Source organism: Lineus longissimus, chromosome 4 (assembly GCF_910592395.1).
Source record: "Lineus longissimus chromosome 4, tnLinLong1.2, whole genome shotgun sequence".
Classification (NCBI taxonomy): Eukaryota; Metazoa; Nemertea; class Pilidiophora; order Heteronemertea; family Lineidae; genus Lineus; species Lineus longissimus.
The window spans coordinates 338,234-357,390 of NC_088311.1; the positions used below are offsets into that span (position 1 = coordinate 338,234).

The window sequence follows — 19,157 nt, forward strand, 5'->3', positions numbered from 1 at the left end:
CTGGCCACTGGTGCCTTCCTGTAGGTGTCTGCTGTTTAGTCACAGTTGCTAGAGATACTGGTGGAAACACAGGAAATGAAAATAAATGAAGGTGCCAAGCATTTTCACACCAAATGACATTACCGTACTCTTGCTTACAGTATTCCTAAAGGCATAAGTGTGCCTGTTCACATGTCCTGCCAGGCCACGATACATTTGAACCCTTGCAAGGATGTCAAATAGGTCCTTCCAACCTGCACTAGGAGACCTCTACCTATTACGCTTGGAATGAGTTCCTGGTTTAGAGCACCCAACAGTTTACACACTTCATGCTTGTCTTGCTGATCTACCTTTCATGCCATTGGCTTAAGTTTGCCAGTACACAAGGGTAACGTCAACCACTCGGGTTAAGTGCATGGTTCCTTTGAACTGCCGATGCATTCCTTTGAAGTGAAAGTGATTTGTAGAAGTTAATCAAGCCTGTAAGCAGTTTGTGACAGGTTGGCTGCTTAGTTGGCCTCACGAAGGTGCGAGGTGCACTGCAGAGATACAATAATTAGTGTATGGTTTCGTTTGAGGTAGATGAACGGTTTGTGGTAAAACATCCTGACATTACCATTGGTTTTCAATATAGGCCTACTCCGCCTGTCGATAGGAGTAAAAAAGACTGATCTCAGAATGTGGTAAGATGGACTTCGAGCAAGGTTGTGCATTTGCCCCAGCCTGTGCCACCTTTGATTATAGGCCCGCATACCTGTTCCATACCCTTGCTCTAATGTTTTTCGGATGACTGCTTTATAAATCGATCAAAAATACTTGGAACTCGGCCTGGTAAAGGAACCAAAGAAACTTGAAGGTTGATCGTACAGACCAAGTATAGGCCTACACAAAGGTGCTTGGTTGTAGGAGGGGTCTTGGCCGTGAAGTTTAGTGGCATTTCTTGGTAAAACCAACAGGAAACACTAATTCATAGCATTTCCTTTACAGAGCATATCCATTAATACTTAATAGGCCTTAATCTTTTACAGACTTTCAAATATTACTCTGAAGTCGTTAGAAGACCCTGGTAAGGGTTTAAACGGATATTTTGGTCAGAGCCAAACAAATAATGTTGTTAGCATTATTTAGTGCCCCTTCTCCAGGAATTAAGAGGTGAAAAACCTGTATCAGGATGTTGATTTTTAGGAAAGTTTTCCTGTCATCACTAGATTCCAGCGGAAGATTGAAGTGGAATGCACTTCCTTGTGATCGTTTTTGTTTATTATGTCATTTCCAAGTCAAGACCACGATAATGCCCCCCCCCCCACGACTTTTGGCCGGGAGCCCCCCCCCCCCCCCCCCCCTATATTGTCAAAAACATGAAAAGGCTGGCGTTGGGCCTCATGACAACCAGAGGGAGTAAGGTTTACCTGAAAATATTGGTTGTCCATGGCATCCGGTAAAGTTGATCTATTGCAGAACAAGCTAAAAGATGTAAACCAGCGTTAGAAAGCTTGAGTGTTGAATCATGAATGGGAGAAAGCCTTCCCAGAAGTAACTCTTGGGTGCCATATTTCAGAATAGATTACATGTTTTTGTGTAGTTCAGGGGCTGAGCATCGTTTCTGCAATGCACGACGAAGTCACCAGCAATGTAAGTGGCTTGTTCATTCATCATTCCAATGCCTCTTTCAGAACTAGAAGTAATGGCTTCAGTACAGGCTTCAGTCAATACTCAGAAGTGTTGCTCACACCCCTGGTGAGTGGTTTCTTCTTGGATTCCACTATGTCAACGATGAATGCCTGGTATTTCATGGGCAATGATAAAGCAGCCAGCTTCCGGTTAACATGTAGCCTAGTTAGCATGGTATTGAAAAATAACGGGTACTTTGCGTTCTGTCATGTCTGTCACATTGGACCTGTCAAAGAGATCCAAATAGGATGACGCAATGGACTGCCCCGGGAGTCTAACTCCAGTTGCACCAACTCCACCTTTAATTCATCTCGATAATGAAAACTTGGGTCACCGTTCTCTCTCTTTGCAAGGCGATGGCCTTTTGCAAATTGATAAAAAATACCAAGCAATCTGACTGTGTTGGAATGATGTTCACTCTATCGGTAAAACATCACTATTGGTTACATTCATTGTTTCAGAATGTAATGTTTCCAAGAAGTCAGTGAGTGTAAGATAGTAAAAGAACTGCCGGCATACCTGATTGTTGCTACCTGGTAGTAACTCCAAACAACACGGCCTCTAGCAGTTATCATGGCTAACTACCCTACTCTTAACAGGTTGTTTACATGTAGGAATGCCAACATGAAAACAATTAACATTTTTTGGCGGGAAACATTTAGTTTGCATCTAATCTTTTGCATGTCTCGACAGCAGAACCGTTTTTGTTGTAAAGCATTGTTCACGAGTCATTCTCTCCTCGACAGAGTTGTCCTCATACTAATATTGTTGTCCTTCCTCTTCTTTAATGGCTATAAATTGCTTAGATAATCCTCCCCTCACCCCCGTGGCAGGCAACTTCAGCATATCTACGACAATATTTCTTGCTGTTTATAGTCAATGTCATCATGATGAGTCTTGGTGTTGACATTCCTGCATCGGTTGCTTCTCTGCGTCATACCATGCGCACGTTGCGCTGTTGTCGTCTGCTACCGGTATCTTCCAGCTATTACCTGATTGGAGCACTATCTTAGCAGCTTAGTGGTGGCGTTGTCAACACATACGTCAACAGTGAAAAACCACATCAAGACTAAATATTAAATTGTTACTTCTCTGTTTATCTTGATGTTGTTTACGATTGATTTGATATCCGTCATTATATTGCACTTAACGGTTTTATGTTGTACGATGATAAAGACATGAAATAATAAAAGGTTTTCTCATCTCAACGTGCCCCTCCATATATTGATATTACCAGCAGGTACAGCCTGCTCTTCGATCATGAAAACTGAGTGACATTCGTTTGTTGCGAATGTGAGGACTCATTGGTCCCGTCATGAGGTTTTCACTCGATCAGTTAAATCCACCTTCAGGAGCCTTGGCACAACCAGACACCAATTCAGTCATGTGTTTTCTATTATCCAGTTATTTGCACATTGCCTTAATGTGTCATTTCGTTCATTTATACCCCAAGCCAATCTTTATACAGGGCTTAATTCATGACTTGTGGAAACGTTATTTCAATCCTATTTGTAAGCAAGTGTTGGACGTCAAGTCTTGTCGTTTGTTTGGGGACACCCGCGGGATATTGTACCAGTAATGATCATGACCTGAGAAGGCGTGGTGTGGTTCCGATCCTTGGTTGCCATGGATTGAGGAAGATAACCAAACAAACAAACATTGTGTTCGGGGCATATCGACGTCACAGTTCTTAAACAGGTTCGATTGTTTTCTTTTGTAAATGAACATTTCTAAGCTTTGTAAACATATTCATTCGATAAGCGCACTTGTCAAGGAATGTCCACTTCCTTCCCAATCCCATTTAGTGGTCTGTCCAAACACACCAATGATTGGGTTCACATTGTCAGAAATTGGGTCACGAGCCTGTGACGTCAAACAATACCTTTATTTAACTTCCTGCGTACTTATTTTGGACTCTGAGCTATTTATGGTAGCATGCAGCTAAAAATAGTAACGACCCCAAACATTCCAACCGTTGGAACCGTCTGGATGCCCTATATGAATCTTTGTCCAGTATCCTGTACATTTCATTGGGTTGAGGATCGCGTGATCACTTCAGCATGAAATATCTAAAATATCCTGGGTATTTGGTATCAAAAGTCTACTTTACTTGGTATTGTAGCACAAGTAAACAATTCTGATTGGTGAATCTTTGCACTCAGGACACTTGAATAAAGTGTCACTGAAATATTCCAAGAACAACGACTTGATAGTAGGAAGTCACATTCATAAAACGAATCCAGGAATCGATAGTTGGCCTCTTTCGAACAGGAAAGCTTTTCCTAACCAAGCGGGCCTAGCTATTTCAGATTCGTATATAGTGTTCTTTCCAAATTGGATTCAATCATTAAGACCCAAGAAAGTATTCTTGGAATGGCTGGTTGGACTGCACGGAATGTCGTTTGCTCCACCAAGAATGTCGTCCACTTGCGGCTTTGTCACAATGCGGCGCAGACCATGCTGACTCCTTTCAAGGGTGGATATGCGCACAACGACGGTCCAGACCGGCATGGCGCAGACAGGCAGGACATGGTTCAATGAATTGTTGTTGAATTTTCAATGGATTTGCTGAAAATGCTCCTGTTCCGCGTGTATTGGGAGACCTTTGAGAGTTTTGTTGACATCTTGTTGTTCTGAGTGGCTGTGAAGATTTGGGTGGAAAGCCTACCAAACAATAAATCCTACACATGTTTTTTAGCCGACCAATCCAATGCCATTGACGATGACTGGTGTCATTGAGGTCACTTACAACAACCAACAAATCAGTCAATTTGACTTCAAAGCTCCGCTGTGACTGACACAGTATGGCAGCAGCTCGCCCCTTGGCTATTTAATCATTATGAGTTCGATATCATCATTAATTGAGGTCCAGAACGCTCATACATACCACCAGGAAATCAGAACTGACCGCTATAAAGTTGATAATATGACATTCATGGTCTTCAATAGGTGCATTCCTCAGAAGAGACGGGACGATTGCTATACCACATGGACTTGGACTTTAGTGGTACAGTGCGGCGTCTCAAACGCTCGTTCTCGATTAATAGGAGCATGTAAGCAGTTCATTAAAGATCCTGACACCAGCAGATAGTGGGATCGAGCGGATGTAAAACGGGACAAGATTTTGTATCATAAAATTTGGTATTCTGTCCTGATTTCGCCCTCGCTCAGCCCCTTGTCACCTCAAAGGAAGAACCCATTTAGACCCACCCACTTGATCTGTTATTGACACAATTGAATCGTGGGTAATGTAGGTCAACAATGTCATGCTCATCAACGACTTCGTGATGAGTCCCATCGTCCCAATTTGATGATAACATTTGGGAAAAAAAGACATAATCCACCCCCTCTTCCAGAGATTGATATGAGATTCAAAACACCTTAAGAATGAAATCATTCTGCGTCAGTTGTCAAATTCCCAAATTAGCACCAAACACTTTGGTTGCATTGTCAAAATTGAAAGTGTCATTCCATTTCATTGTATCTGGGCACCTCCGCCCACACTCCGGAATTTGGACAGTGGACGCTCTGGACGATACTGAGAAGCCCGGCCCCTCTCACAAACTGCTCTGACAGCCCACCCGCAATGAAAGAAAACAGTCAATAAGCTAATAATGACCACATACATGTAATTGGGACCGGAAGCGCATTATCCTTTGTGACAGTTTGTACGCTATGACCTCATCATTCTGAACGATTTAGGAATGTCGCCAACTTCTAGGAAAGCTCGGCGGCGCACCGGCTCCGTGCTGTTGAAACGGCATGGCGAAAATCTTCAAAGGGTCGGCCGGTACTTATAGATGAGACAAAGGGGAGCGGTGTATATCAAAGAGTGATTGAATGGGTCCGTGCATATACTAGATCTCGTCCTTATAACTTTGTGATGGGTTGTGCTTTCCAAAAAGATAGACCATATTATTTGGCGCTACAGTGATAGGACATGCTTACTTTTAAACGGGTATTGTTCTGTCATTTTGTGACCTAAGATTGATGAGTGATTCATTCAGGGCTTTGAAAATGCCGATACGTTCTTGAATGAGTGTATACCGTTTCATCTCACTCTCGACTCGCTTGACAAAAAAGACGTTGTAGCCTACCAGTGGTCCTCAACCATTTGACAACTTCTCTTGAATCCTGTCTGCACTGCACCTCACGGCTCTTATGTGCATTCAGGGAAACCGCTTCTAATTTTAAAAATAATGCGGCCGGCTGTTAAAAAAAAGATTGAAAAGAAAGTACGAAGTGACCTGGTGTGGAATGCAGTCAAGTCACAGTCATCAATGTGGCAGCTGAGTTTGAAATGTAATTCATTGAGATAGATTTAAGTTGCAATGATGTGTTGTGACGAGGGACTCTAATCCCGCCAGAGTACAATACCGGTCCAATACAACAATAGATTCCCAGCCCAAGTCGCACCCATAAGTTTATGGAAGTTGCCGTGATGTGTTGTTTGCATGCTTTGACACGCCAACTTGCTTGCGCAACATTTTGACAACATTGAACAAGATTAAAAAAGAACAGCCCCTGTAAATTTACAATTTATAAACAGGCCAAGACCAATTTATGATTTGAAGTAGGCTGCCATCTGAACGACTCAGGTGTTGATATACTGCACACAGTGTCGACGAGGGCCTTTGTGGTTACCATGGCCCTCAGCCTGCCTCGGTGAAGTGCCACGTGCCCAGACCGCACTGTCCCTTTGTTTAGTCATATTACATTCTGGGTATATAGGCCCACTATGGCACTTATCTGTATTTTCTTATTGATATTTTCAAAATGATTTGACAATTACCCTGCTGAACTAGGCCCTGTGCCAATATCATGACTGCCTTTGTTCCATGCCGGCACAGGCCACATCAGCCCCCTGGGTGTATAATCATGTCAGCTTTCATCAGCTTTAGAAATCGTCCACGCGCCTCGCAGTGGGCCCTTTGTCACAGTTTGGTAAACCGCACCAGACACATGATTTGTATGTGACCATCAGAACAATGACATTGCTCCTTTCTTATTGTCTGGTCCTTTAAACATGAGTGAGTGAGAGGCTCGTGGCATAAGTGATGCCTTTGTGTGAAAGTCTCATGATCTTTTGTACTGATCTTACGATAATTAGGCGGTTGCTGTCTTTGTGGACCACTGTTTTGCCTAGGCCTGTTCTAACTGCGCAGCAAAATTAACCGTCATCAGAATTGAAAAGCTATCCACTTATGTAAACAATATGAGGAAGAAATGCCTGGTAGTGATTAGCTGGAAATCTATACAGCGGTGGGCTAGCAAGTCATATACACCAAGCATCATGTTGTTCATTTCCCTTGTGATGTGTTTACCATTCAACAAATTCGAACTAAATCCTGTTTGTGTTGACACCATAAGTTTCTTGGATAAACTGAGAACTTGTTTGGCTGCCTGTTCCAGATTCCGATGAATTGTTGTTACATCATAACAGACACTGCTGTGCCAGGAATCGTCAGACCCCCATTCCCTCGCTATAGCTATTTATAGAGGACTATATCCTTGGAACGTCTGCTCCTCCTCTTGAAGTACACATTGCAAGGAATCGCTTATCCTTGTAGCCATGAAGCTATTAATACATGTAGTTTTCAAGGTCATTTGTCCATCTAGATCTGCTACAGATGATTTCTAGGAAAAGTTGTTACGTCATCCATTACCACTGCCAGGAATTGTGTCGGTTTGAAAAAGTAGCAGATGCAAACTAAACGCATCTCGCCACTTGATTGGCAAGATATTTTGATTTTCTCTGCAAGCTTTGCAGATTGAAATAAACTAAATGATGATATGTCACATCTGGTACCTGAATGTCTCATCTCCCAGTCATCAAGATTCTATTTGATCAAAGTGAACTCAAGTGATGATACACGAGTGAAGGTGACGAAACTGAGTAAGCTGATCGATGTCAAACGAAGACAAAAAACTGACCGATCTCTTACGGTGGCTTATTCATTGTGATGCAATATTCGTGAATGTGTCGCCACCGCTTGTGAACGCTAATCATGATTACGTCATCGATGATGTAACTTTCTGTCTTATTAAACTTCTGCTATTGTAGTCCGTGATGTCATCATTGATGACGTGGTGTATGCAGATATAAACAAAGACCGTCCCCGCACAAAGACTCCGCCGGAGCAGCGTTGATGTGATTCAGTGCGTGGGCTCTGCAGCCTCATCCGTGACTGATGCAGGTCGCATGTGACTAACCTAGGAATGTCATCAAATCATTTTCTCAAACAGCTAGTATTAATCCGGCTTTATTACAAGGTCTTCCTGGCTGGGCGACTCCGCATCACCTTAGATATATAACAAGTTGAAATGCAAGGAATCTAGAGCTACAAAATGTTATTGTTGTTGACTCTTTGCACTGTTGTCAATTAGTGAAATGAAAAATCAAAACTGTAGTAATATCTATAACCATACATCAAACGTCAAAGTGATAAAAATTGCATCGAGCCCAAGGACATTATGTATAGATATTCTTGCTACCATTGATCTGTTTCTGAGAATGGCAGTTGAATTGACCGTCTGTGGACGCTGAAAATCAGTGAACTTCCTTCAAGAATGCCTTTGCAGACGGGTGGCTTTGACCAAGAAGAAACATGAACGAAACCTCATCTACACTTAATGCATCTTGACACATATCGCTTCTACAACGTCCTTTGAAGGCAAGATAAGGTGGGGTCTGAGGTTCTCATGTCTTTGGGTAGCGGAGGGGACAATACAAAATATGTTTAAGTACATATATGTCATGTGTATTCAAATACAGTAGTAGCCTTGTATATTCAGGGCTGCTCCTGTATTTGCTGTAGTAGCCATTGTGGTTCGACCAATGTACCCTAATAAAACAATACTGACATTACATCAACATGATTAGCAACACATCAAAACCACATCAAAACCACAGCTCTGACTCAGCTGATTATCGATTAGGCCACTCGCCATAGCCCAAGTCATTGTTTACATCCATTCAGTCTGCCAACTCCACCTTGGAGAGTTTCTATTGATGATTCACTCCAGATCCCAGCAGAGACAAAAATAGCTGGGTGTATATAAACCTCGTGCAACAGGTTGATGGTGATCAGTGGTAGTCATTGCAGTCAGGCCATGGATCAGGGAGTGAATCACGCTCCGATGGTCGTGAATCACCTCGGTCTTTGTTTATGTATTTTAACCTGGGAGGAAGAATAAGAACTGTCGACCCCATTAAATATGAAATGGGTATTCGTGTCTTATGCAGGAATGGGGGGGGGGGGGGGGCTGTTCCGAATGACCATTTTCTTTACTTTGCTGTCTATCTGTGAATGGTTGGATGTCATTTTTAAAACTATTGATTTAACCCCCCCCCCCCCCCACACACACACACGTACAACACGTGCCTCCGAAACATGAGTTGAGTCCAACCTCCAGATAGTTAATTTTTAGATAATTGGTTCTATGGCTACCTACAATTACTGTCTTCATATCATAGCTTGTACATTTCAATAAGCCTATATGACTCATGGTGTGTCGGCCTATACCCTGGGCCTTCCCATACAGGATCAGGTACTGATGATCTCATGCTCATTCACTCACATGGTAGACTGACTCAACCCTCACAACAACCACCATAACATATGATCAGTCTGATAGCGTCACATTTTGATTCCCGTGCCTTTTGTTTTTATAATTTAGAACCACGTTCTCAAGCTTGGTTGAGTCAAACTTTATTCTTGCTCTTCTGTGTTAAATATAGACAGGCTCGTCCCACACAAATCATGAGTATAGCATCCTTTAGAGAGTGGCCTGATGGTTTTCCTAGCCCACATTGAGTGTCACGTAACAAACTTCAACTTGTCACCCGACAGACTTCATGCTTCCAACTTCTTTTCCTGATTCTTGGCATTTTCATTGATTTGATCCATCAAAATAGAATGTGTCCAATTAATTTGCTTGGTTGATATTGCTACTAATTGATTCACATTTAGTTGGTGCTTCACATTTCGAGTGTATCTACATCTGTTTCCCATTTTGATAATCGTCATCATGGAAGTTTAATTGCTTCACATTTCATGAAGTAGGCCTATAATTATGCAGTTAAGGGGCTGTTACCAAGCCTATTAGGCTTTCAAGCCACAACATGAGTCATACTTATTTCTGATTCCCATTTCGACAAGTTCGCCCTCCCTCTACCATCTGTGTTTCCCATGTTATTGCGTAGTTCATGCCTTGACTAATTCTAAGTATACTTAATTAGGCCCTTATGGACTACTCTAGCCATTGTGAGATTCACATTTTAACTACAGTACATGTAGTTACATCTGCAGGAGCCTGAAATCTCTGATTCTAGTGCTTCACGTCAGGCTTTGTTTTGGTTCGCCCCGGCTGTTGTGTTGGTTCGCCCCTGCTGTTGTTTTGGTTCGCCCCGGCTGTTGATAGCGCCAGATGCCCATCAGTCCCATTTCTAAAGGCCCAGTTTCTCGTCGGAGTGTTTCACATGTCGAAATATGCACTGCTTCTACCATTTCCCTTTCAAGTCTGAAAGAACAGCCGGAGTGTTGCACTGCAGGTTTCAAGTGGTCACAATGCCTTGAGCTTCCTTCATGTGCCTGTCGGCATATCTTTCTATTCTTGTTATCAGTATACTTGTCTTCCCTGATGTTTACTGGTTTAATCCCCACTGATCTAGTAGGCATGTGAACTGTATATATATAGAGAGAGTACAGACGATAACAAACCTCAAATTGAGGTCCCCTCAACCCTCCCTCCAATGTATGTGATTGTCATCATCTTGTGATGATTGTAGTATCATGTCATCTCCTGGGCCGCCGTTGACTCAGAGCACACTGACTCGGCTATGTCAGGAATGTCCGGAATGCTAGATCAATACTTCTGTTGTCATTCAACAAGTGACTCTCAATAGTCCATTGATTTCCAAGCTTTTTATTACCACCTAATCACCGCCCACGCACTTCCTTATCTTTCGAATGTCCCCAACCATGTTGGTGTAATACTAATGCTCCTGTCACCATTGAAGACGTGGCCTTGGTCTCATTTAGAAAACCATGCCCCCAATGATCGACAGCCTTGGGTCAACCAGAGCCACAAATCTTGGAGATTTGAGGCAAACAGTTGAATACAAACTATCAATGAGAAAGAATAACTGCTGCAGCTAAAAAACATCCTAATTTGTTTTGCGTTTGATGCCGCACAATCAGTGCCAACACAACTTGTTGTTAAAACCGTAAATAATAAAGTGTGACACAATCATAATTGTGTGTATTGATCTTTGAACCGGTAAGGATTATTTCATTTCAACCTGATCCAGTGCTATAGTGTATCATGTACACAGCTGTGCACACGTGGTCGGTTCTATGAGAATTGAATGAGAAAAAGCCAACCGTGGCTGAGGTAAATAATTAATAACTTGAACCGCGCCTTTCACCGAGACAAACGTCTATGTTACTCTGGCAGCTCATAGAGATTTGGGTGTAACCAGATTGATGCCAGATTGGAGATTCAGAAAAAGCTCGGAATGATCGTAGATTGACTGAGCTGGATGTTGCTTTTCTTGATGGTGCACAATCCTAGTCCGATTTCCTGAGGGCTATTAAGTCTGGGCGGGGTGTTATTGCACTTGAGGAGACCAAACACCATTGATGAGATTGGACAACCTTATTCCCTTCGGAACAAATTGATGGCTGTAACGGAGAATCATGTCAGGTACCAATATTGGTAACAGCTTGTCAGTTTTGAGGGTGTTTTCCTCTTTCTCAAGCTGGTACTTTGCTGGCCTTTTGGGTGGGGTACGGACACTGACCTCAGTTTTGGTTAGCTGAGATTCGAGCATGGAAATAATTGATTTGCCTTCTCACCAGGTTCCACCATTCTGAACCATCAGAGTTAATCGGTCCGTTACCTCAACGGAGTCCGGGTCGGCGGAGCGGATCCAAGGCTTGAGGGTCAAGATGGGTTCCGCATGCAAGAAAGCAGTTTACATGAATGCTGCCTCTCTAAAGCTTGTAAACAAACCTGTGGTCACTATGGTTACCAAGAACTGAACAAAATGGAAAGCTCAGCTGTTACATTACCATGGTGACAACTTGTCAATAATCTGCGCTGTTGGCATTCTTTGTGTTCTGTGATGTTCATTTCTTGCGTGGTGCCGAGATATGGTGCGCATGCGATAGCTAGCCCTGTATTGGGTTTGGGCGGGGTGACATGTTGGATCCCCAGGTCAGGCGTATCAATTTTGGGCGGGGTAGTATCATGGATGCTGGGAGACAATGACAGATGGAACAATCATCAGGTTGGGGTGTGTCGATGGCGGTGGACAATGAGGTGGTGGTTAATGGTGCTGTTGGTGTTGATCAGCTTTCAATAAAAAGACAATAGATTCTTTGATTGTGTTGGTGGGGTGCATGGGAGAAAATCTTAATATGGCCTGTCTTCAGTGGTTGACCATCATTGCTGCATCAGAGACTCAGTCCTGTAAAAGGTTGTTTCACCATTCTATACCTCTTTCTGTGTAGGCCCTCCTGGAATTGGCTTTGAAAACCAATCAACACAAAAACAAATGCCTGTTTTACATACTCGTTCCTCAAGGTGGGTGTGTCCCGTTGTTGCATCCCCGTGTTTGATCGGGCGGGCTAGCTCGGTTGCCTTTGGCCTTACAAGGTTGGAATGGTAAGATTGGAAGACCTGATCTGTTCTGACCTTGGTGCGATACAAGAAAGAGCAGCACTCCTTGTGCTCCACGCTCACACCAACCGATCAATATTGCCTCTGATTTCCTGGAAACTATTCAACAAACCACCTAGTGTTTCCATAGAAACTTTAAACTGATGATGTTTTGGTTCGTTATGGTTCTGGGGTGTTTTCTGTTTGAGAAAATGCCTCTGAGGGCATCATGAAAGCCTTTCAAGCAAAACATTGTTATCAAATTGGTCTTTTCATTGCCTCTAGCACATCCGTGTGCATCCGTGCATCCAGTCAATGTTGGGTCGTTGCTACAACGTTGCTGCTGTTGGTTGAGGATATCTTACTGAGCTTCAACTCTGTCCACCAGTTCACAAGAACCCATCACCTCAAATGTTCTACTGCCAATGTATCCTCTCGGATTCATTAGGCCACTATGGGTCGCTAGTCAAATGAGTAAACAAATGATGGTGCACTGGCTAAACAGTGTAGTTAATGAGATGCTTCCTTGGGTAACTTAGAGTCGCATTTATCATTGTCAATTACCCCGACGAGTTCCCCTCTCAGCAGTCAAGCACAGATTGTGATGTGATTGAACCACATCGCCCTGGATCCCATATCAAAGTGACCCCATGCACCTAAACCCGTATCCTAGCGACGCCACGTGATCCCGTATCCAAGCGACCCTGCTTGTTGTCAATAGTGATGCACTCGGTAGCACTCTGAACAATTATCAGCACTTTGTTGAAAGAGACTCAAGGACCAGGAGGTCCTTCGGTTCAAGAAATTCATCAATTACGTTTTATCGTTACGGATGGAGGACTGTGCGGTGCAGAGGAATTGATCGAATCCCATTTGTCGGAAGATTGATAGTGATCTTCCCCTGGTCATGTTTTCATTTTTATAATGTTGATTCGTGTCAATTATACCGCTGTCCATTGAGTGTCCAAAGGTCACCAGTAATATATATGATGGGCGATTGCGATAGTTTTGGTGTCATTTTAGAATATGAGATCCGAGGAGGTTATGATTAATATCACTTCACTGCCCATGAGATATGACGCTGGCAACCTGATTGTGAGGCAAATTATGAATTTTCTACTTGAGTTCGATTGGACTTCTTTGATAAAACATTTTCAAGTTATACTCGTCTTTATGTGCATTTATTTCCAGTCGAAGATTTGGGGACAACTGACATCTCGGGATGGATGTGACTGAATTGTGATGGTTGATCCTCTGATCAAGTAGGACCAAGCCTAAGTGGCGCTATGATGTCCTGCCTGCACTTTACATCAAGGCCACATGCCACAAAACTGCTGGCCACTTTATCCAATTCATCAGTTGATCTTTATCGTCATTGTCCGCAGACAAGCCCTGGATGTGACTGGGACAAGATACAAACTACAAAGGAGAGGCGCACAATGTGTCATCCCGGAGAGTTAATGTCCTCAGATTAATTTTTTCATATTTAAAAGTCTTCATTAGCCTGATTACATATACTCTCCCAAAATTACTTCTTTGCTGCAAAATAAGTCTTAGATCCCAGGAATACAGTTTAAAGGTAATCATTTTTCATCTGAGGTAAATTTGCTGGAAGTGTCCGGGATGGGATTAATTTGATAAATCCCCTCGAGGACCCTGGGACGTGACATAGGCTTACTGGCGTTCTCATAAAGAAAGGACAACAGCGTTAATACACTTGTATTCATCTTCCGGTGACCATTTCCCAAATTATTTCCACTAAGTGATATTACGCTAAGCTCATTCCCTGGGTATTGACGTCGATGAGACGATGTTTTATTCCCTGGAATGTTTCATCCCTTTTTGTTGGATTTGCAAAAGCATCTCGAGCCTTGGATCTTTGATGAGAATGGAAAGCAGGCATTGCTTCTTGCGACTCTGGGCCCTGCACCCAATGCTCTTGATTGGGCACTTGTTCGGTGTGGATCGATTGAGGGCTGACACTTGACTGAGCACCCCCCCCCCCCCCCCTCCCCGATCCAGTTCCAGGTGATACCTCAGAACTTGATGATAAGGATAGCATCTTTTTCTGGGCTATCTATAATCAAGAGGAGTATAGGCCCGTCCTGCTTGTGCTCCAAGTAAAGTCCTTGGTTAACCCTGTCTTTGAGCTGAGATGCATATATAGGCCTATCTGTAGGCCTACTGTCATTGCTAAGTCTATTCAAACTTGTTTAAATCTAACCGTCTGTTTTTGACAGAGAAGTGTTTTGTTTGTGGTCGGGTTGTCGAGTTTACTGAGAATTCCCATGGAAAACATGAGGAAATTCCCCTCAAACATCATGACATGGTTCAATGGTCTACTGCTAACTGAGATAACTTGCTTCCTGTACACTTCCACGTTCGAGCACTTTTTCCGCCTGTTTGCTTCTCAAACATAATTCACCAGGTGCATTTAGTATTTTCTTATGTAAAATAAGTGGTCAACCAGGCCGTGTTAATAGTAAACGCCGGAAAGCTTGGAATTTGAGGCTTCAGTGCAGTAGAACGTTCCGGGTGCACTACGCTACATTATCATTAGGATTTTAGTTCCTGGAAACGTCACGTCGCCTGACTCATGCTACCTTGGATACATTAGATTGATTAGCATGCATAATCTATCGAATACAACGCTTTAGGAAGTTTGCGCCATTTACTGCCAAGTTTTCCGTGTTCTGCTGAATTGTTGCGGTCTCTTATCTAACTGTCACACAATGTTACCAAAACACGAGTCCCACATTTGTGGTACGCAAAGTAAATACTGCCACGTGCTTCTGCGGCCCATATTTGGCACAGCCAATCAGCGGCGATATTTCCGCGAAAGCTCCGCCCGGCTTTCTCGGTAGGTCGTATATAAATGCGCGTGCCAAATATAGAAGCAGTTTCGTCAAAGTATCGTTGGTGGAGAGACGTTGAATTTAATATCAGATGTAAAATCTCTTATTCTTCCTTGGATTACTTATCTATGAAGATGACATTAGAAGAAGTGGATACAATGCATTCCTCTGTTGAGTAAGTATCCAATTTCATTGCCGAAATTTGTGCATTTTTTGTGAAAATCTGCGATTTTGATCATGTGTTTTGTCATGCGCCTGTCATGTGGTTTCTACGACGTGGCCGACATCGGCTGCATGCACGAGGCCGGGATTCCCGGTCGGCTTTTGCTTGATAATTCCAGAAAGTTCTTGCATAAAACACAAATGACGACCGTGGGTTCTTATTCTATTGTAATTTCGAAGTTGATTTTTGTTCCTGCAGAAAGTTTATTCCTTTGAACAATTTGTCAGTTTGTGGTGACTCAGCCTGCCTTTCTGATGATTCATCAATGTTTGATCGTTGTGGTTTTGGCCACGTGCCTGCTACTGCTAGTGCTATTGTAATCACTGTAATACAATGTCAAATTTATCTCTACATATCAACCTGTTGCAAGACTAGCCACACAAGAGAGCCTTTAATGAATTAACTTTATCTGGTAATTGGTGTCTTTATTGCTGTCATTATGCAATTTCTTAATTGACGATAAAACTGTTGTGATTCTGTTGCAGGACCTACCGAGATACAATGTTTCAAATTCTGTTGCATTCCAATAGGCCTTTTCAGAGAAGATTCTGTTGTTGACCGTGGCACTCTACATCTCTAGGACTTTTGTTGGCCCATTTTTAGGAAGTTATCTTTACCTAATGTTTCCTCGTTCTTCTTCTGCAGTAACGGGATCAGCATTGCAGACGCTCTGCGAGGCACGCTCTTGAGGGCCAAAGAGCAGTCGAGGATCACATGTGGGGTCTATGACACCGCCAAGCGCATGGAGGTCGCCCCGGAGAACATCATGCTCTGCGTCATGGCCGCTGAAGATGTGAGCGACGTGACAAAGCAGATCCACCTCACCCTCATGGAAGCTTTGTGCTGGGAGAACGAAGTCCGTCTGCTCAAGGTGGACAGTAGCACAAAGTTGGCAAAGTTGATCGGTGATGTCAAGCCAATCATCGACAACAACGGCAACCAAAGAACCTTCAAATCTGATGACCTCAAGTGCCTGCTTATTGAGGTTAGTTGGTTGTGACTCTCTCATAAACTTCTCTGCTAAGAAGGCCTCTGTGTGCCCTTTGAAAGTCTCATGCAGGTGGAATCACAACACATTCTGCCTCCTGTAATCCCCTGGGCTCTAGGTTATAATCTTGAGCAGGTGGTTTCTTGCCTGATAATGAGTATTGCCTGCTAATTACTATGCAATAATTATGGGTAAAAAGCAGACACACATGAGTTGCTATAGCTAAAACACAAAGGTTAAACTTGAGTCATAACTATAGTAGCTACCTGACTGAAGGCTGACTAAGTATTTAGGATTCATTGTAAGTGGTTTCTCACCAGCCTATCACAGCCATGTACATCATACTCATGCAGATCTTGCCCTTTCATTACAGTACCCTCCTGATGAGCTCAGCACTGCTGAAGAGAACATTATCGAATACTACAAGTTGGTGTGCAACACCTTCCCACATCCAATCGTGCCACTTCCAGCTTGAGCAAGACTAACACCACCTACAGTCTAGGAGTGTTACTACAAGCCTGTCACGACATGACAAGAGAGACCTCTGAGCGTGTTCGTGACCAATGCTGTTCATCATCAGAGGTTGCTTTGGTGTGGTGCTGAAGCTTCCAATGGACAATTGACCAATGTTAATGATGGTTTAGCGTCACCGTGAACCGGAGGGGGGTGACGCAAGGTGTGGCATATATGGCAGAAAGGTGAGTTACTTTGCTCTTCATTACAACACTTAACAGGGCAAATAAGTAATGAATGATCGATGATACAACTTTTATTGACCTGTTGGACTTCTAATACAATCAAGTTGTGATGTCTAATGAAGGACAAAGTCACAATCAAGTAAAGGACGGTTTCATATTATGTAGACTGCATTGTCTTCATTCCTTACACTTTCAAACAAAAACTCATTAGTTTTCCTTTGCTGTCTTCCAGATTGAGGTAATAGAAGTGGTACATACTGTTTGCATTTCGTCAAGCAGCCCAGTCAAGGTGATGAAGTGATATGTCAAGGACTGATGGCGGCATGAACTGCTGATGGACTTGAAATATCAAACAACGGATTATATTACATATGACCAATCTGCAATCGATGGACTATAAAACATCTATGAATGGATTATGACCAAGAACAATAGACTTGTGAATGGACTAAATCACTCTGCCTATGACTTGAACAGTCTTGTGACCCAATCATATGGACTAACATCTCATGGACTACCTAATATTGGCTATGTTATCAAATCACATGGAATGAATCTATCACATGGACTTGTGAAACTATATGTCATGGAGAAGGAGACAAGTCAATAGTGACAATACATTTTAGTTGTTATCGAGTGGACTAACATTGTGATAAGGGAGTTGCCTTGTTGAGAAGTGGCTGTGTTATGATGTAATGGACTTCATGCTTGGACTATCGAAACACTTTCTATGGATAACTGCTGAAATATGACTAGTTTTTTAAAATTGTTCATTACTTGAATGTCTTCATATCTACATGTACTATAAATCTTCCTTGGTTGAGACACTGTAAGAAAGAAAACAAACCACTCTTGTTTTAGATTGAAACAATCGCTGAAGGACCATTCTCTGGATTGATATATATCGGTTGTTTTATCACAAGAGTCAAATAATGAAGGACTTTGCAACTTTTAAAACAATGTCACAATAGCTCCAATCCAGGTGTAGACCAATGTACAATGTAGTGTGATAGCTACCACTTTCCTAATAGTAGGCCATGAACGTTGTGTACTTTGGTCCACTTGATCTTTCTTGGAATTACCGTGGCACACTTGGCCTACTTACTTGTTTACTGTAGGCTTCATGAACATTTCCTTTCATCCTGGTTAGGTTTAATGTCAGTGGAAATTGGCTATCATATTTTAGTAGTGTAATCTGCGGAAATGTCATGTCCTGGCATTTTAAAACTACTTAATTATTCATGTTTCTCGTGAATGTTTATACTATGGTGAGTGAACTTGAATCGTTATCATTTATCAGGTCTGCCTATAGACCTATATTTCTGGTTCTGTTCTAGGTCATCCTATAGTGCTTGGAGAGTTTGAAATGCCATGTTCCAATCGGTGATCCCATAGTGCTTTGAGAATTTGAAATGCCATATTCCAATCGGCGAAATGTCACTCAACTGATGTGATGTATAAAACTTTAAAGAATCTTATTCAAGTCGTTATCATACAATAATTCTTAAGGTAAATGTTATAGGTGACAATTGTAGTCCTGAGAAAATGCATGTAAATTATATTTTTCTATTCTTGAATCCATCCAAAATGCATGTACATATTGCGATTACTTTGTTAGTCTTGCCAGATTGAGAAGAATAAACTAAACCATTGTATTTTATATCATTGTTGTTGTCCTCTTTCAATATCAGACCACCTTACAGATTGTGACAAGGACTACCAAGTATATCAATATCAGACCACCTTACAGATTGTGACAAGGACTAACAAGTATATCAATATCAGACCACCTTACAGATTGTGACAAGGACTACCAAGTATATCAATATCAGACCACCTTACAGATTGTGACAAGGACTAACAGGTATATCAATATCAGACCACCTTACAGATTGTGACAAGGACTAACAAGTATATCTATATCAGACCACCTTACAGATTGTGACAAGGACTAACAGGTATATCAATATCAGACCACCTTACAGATTGTGACAAGGACTAACAGGTATATCAATATCAGACCACCTTACAGATTGTGACAAGGACTAACAGGTATATCAATATCAGACCACCTTACA

At 42.3% G+C, this 19,157-nt stretch overlaps 1 protein-coding gene across 1 annotated transcript; it reads left to right on the plus strand.

The window, feature by feature from the left end:
- Positions 1 to 15,232: 15,232 nt before the first annotated feature.
- On the plus strand, positions 15,233 to 18,739 carry LOC135486119 (growth arrest and DNA damage-inducible protein GADD45 alpha-like). The gene is made up of 4 exons (XM_064768650.1): positions 15,233 to 15,345; positions 16,039 to 16,378; positions 16,755 to 17,079; positions 17,312 to 18,739. The coding sequence occupies exons 1-3, from the start codon at positions 15,299 to 15,301 to the stop codon at positions 16,854 to 16,856; spliced, it is 489 nt and encodes a 162-aa protein (XP_064624720.1). The 5' UTR covers positions 15,233 to 15,298; the 3' UTR covers positions 16,857 to 17,079; positions 17,312 to 18,739.
- Positions 18,740 to 19,157: the final 418 nt, after the last annotated feature.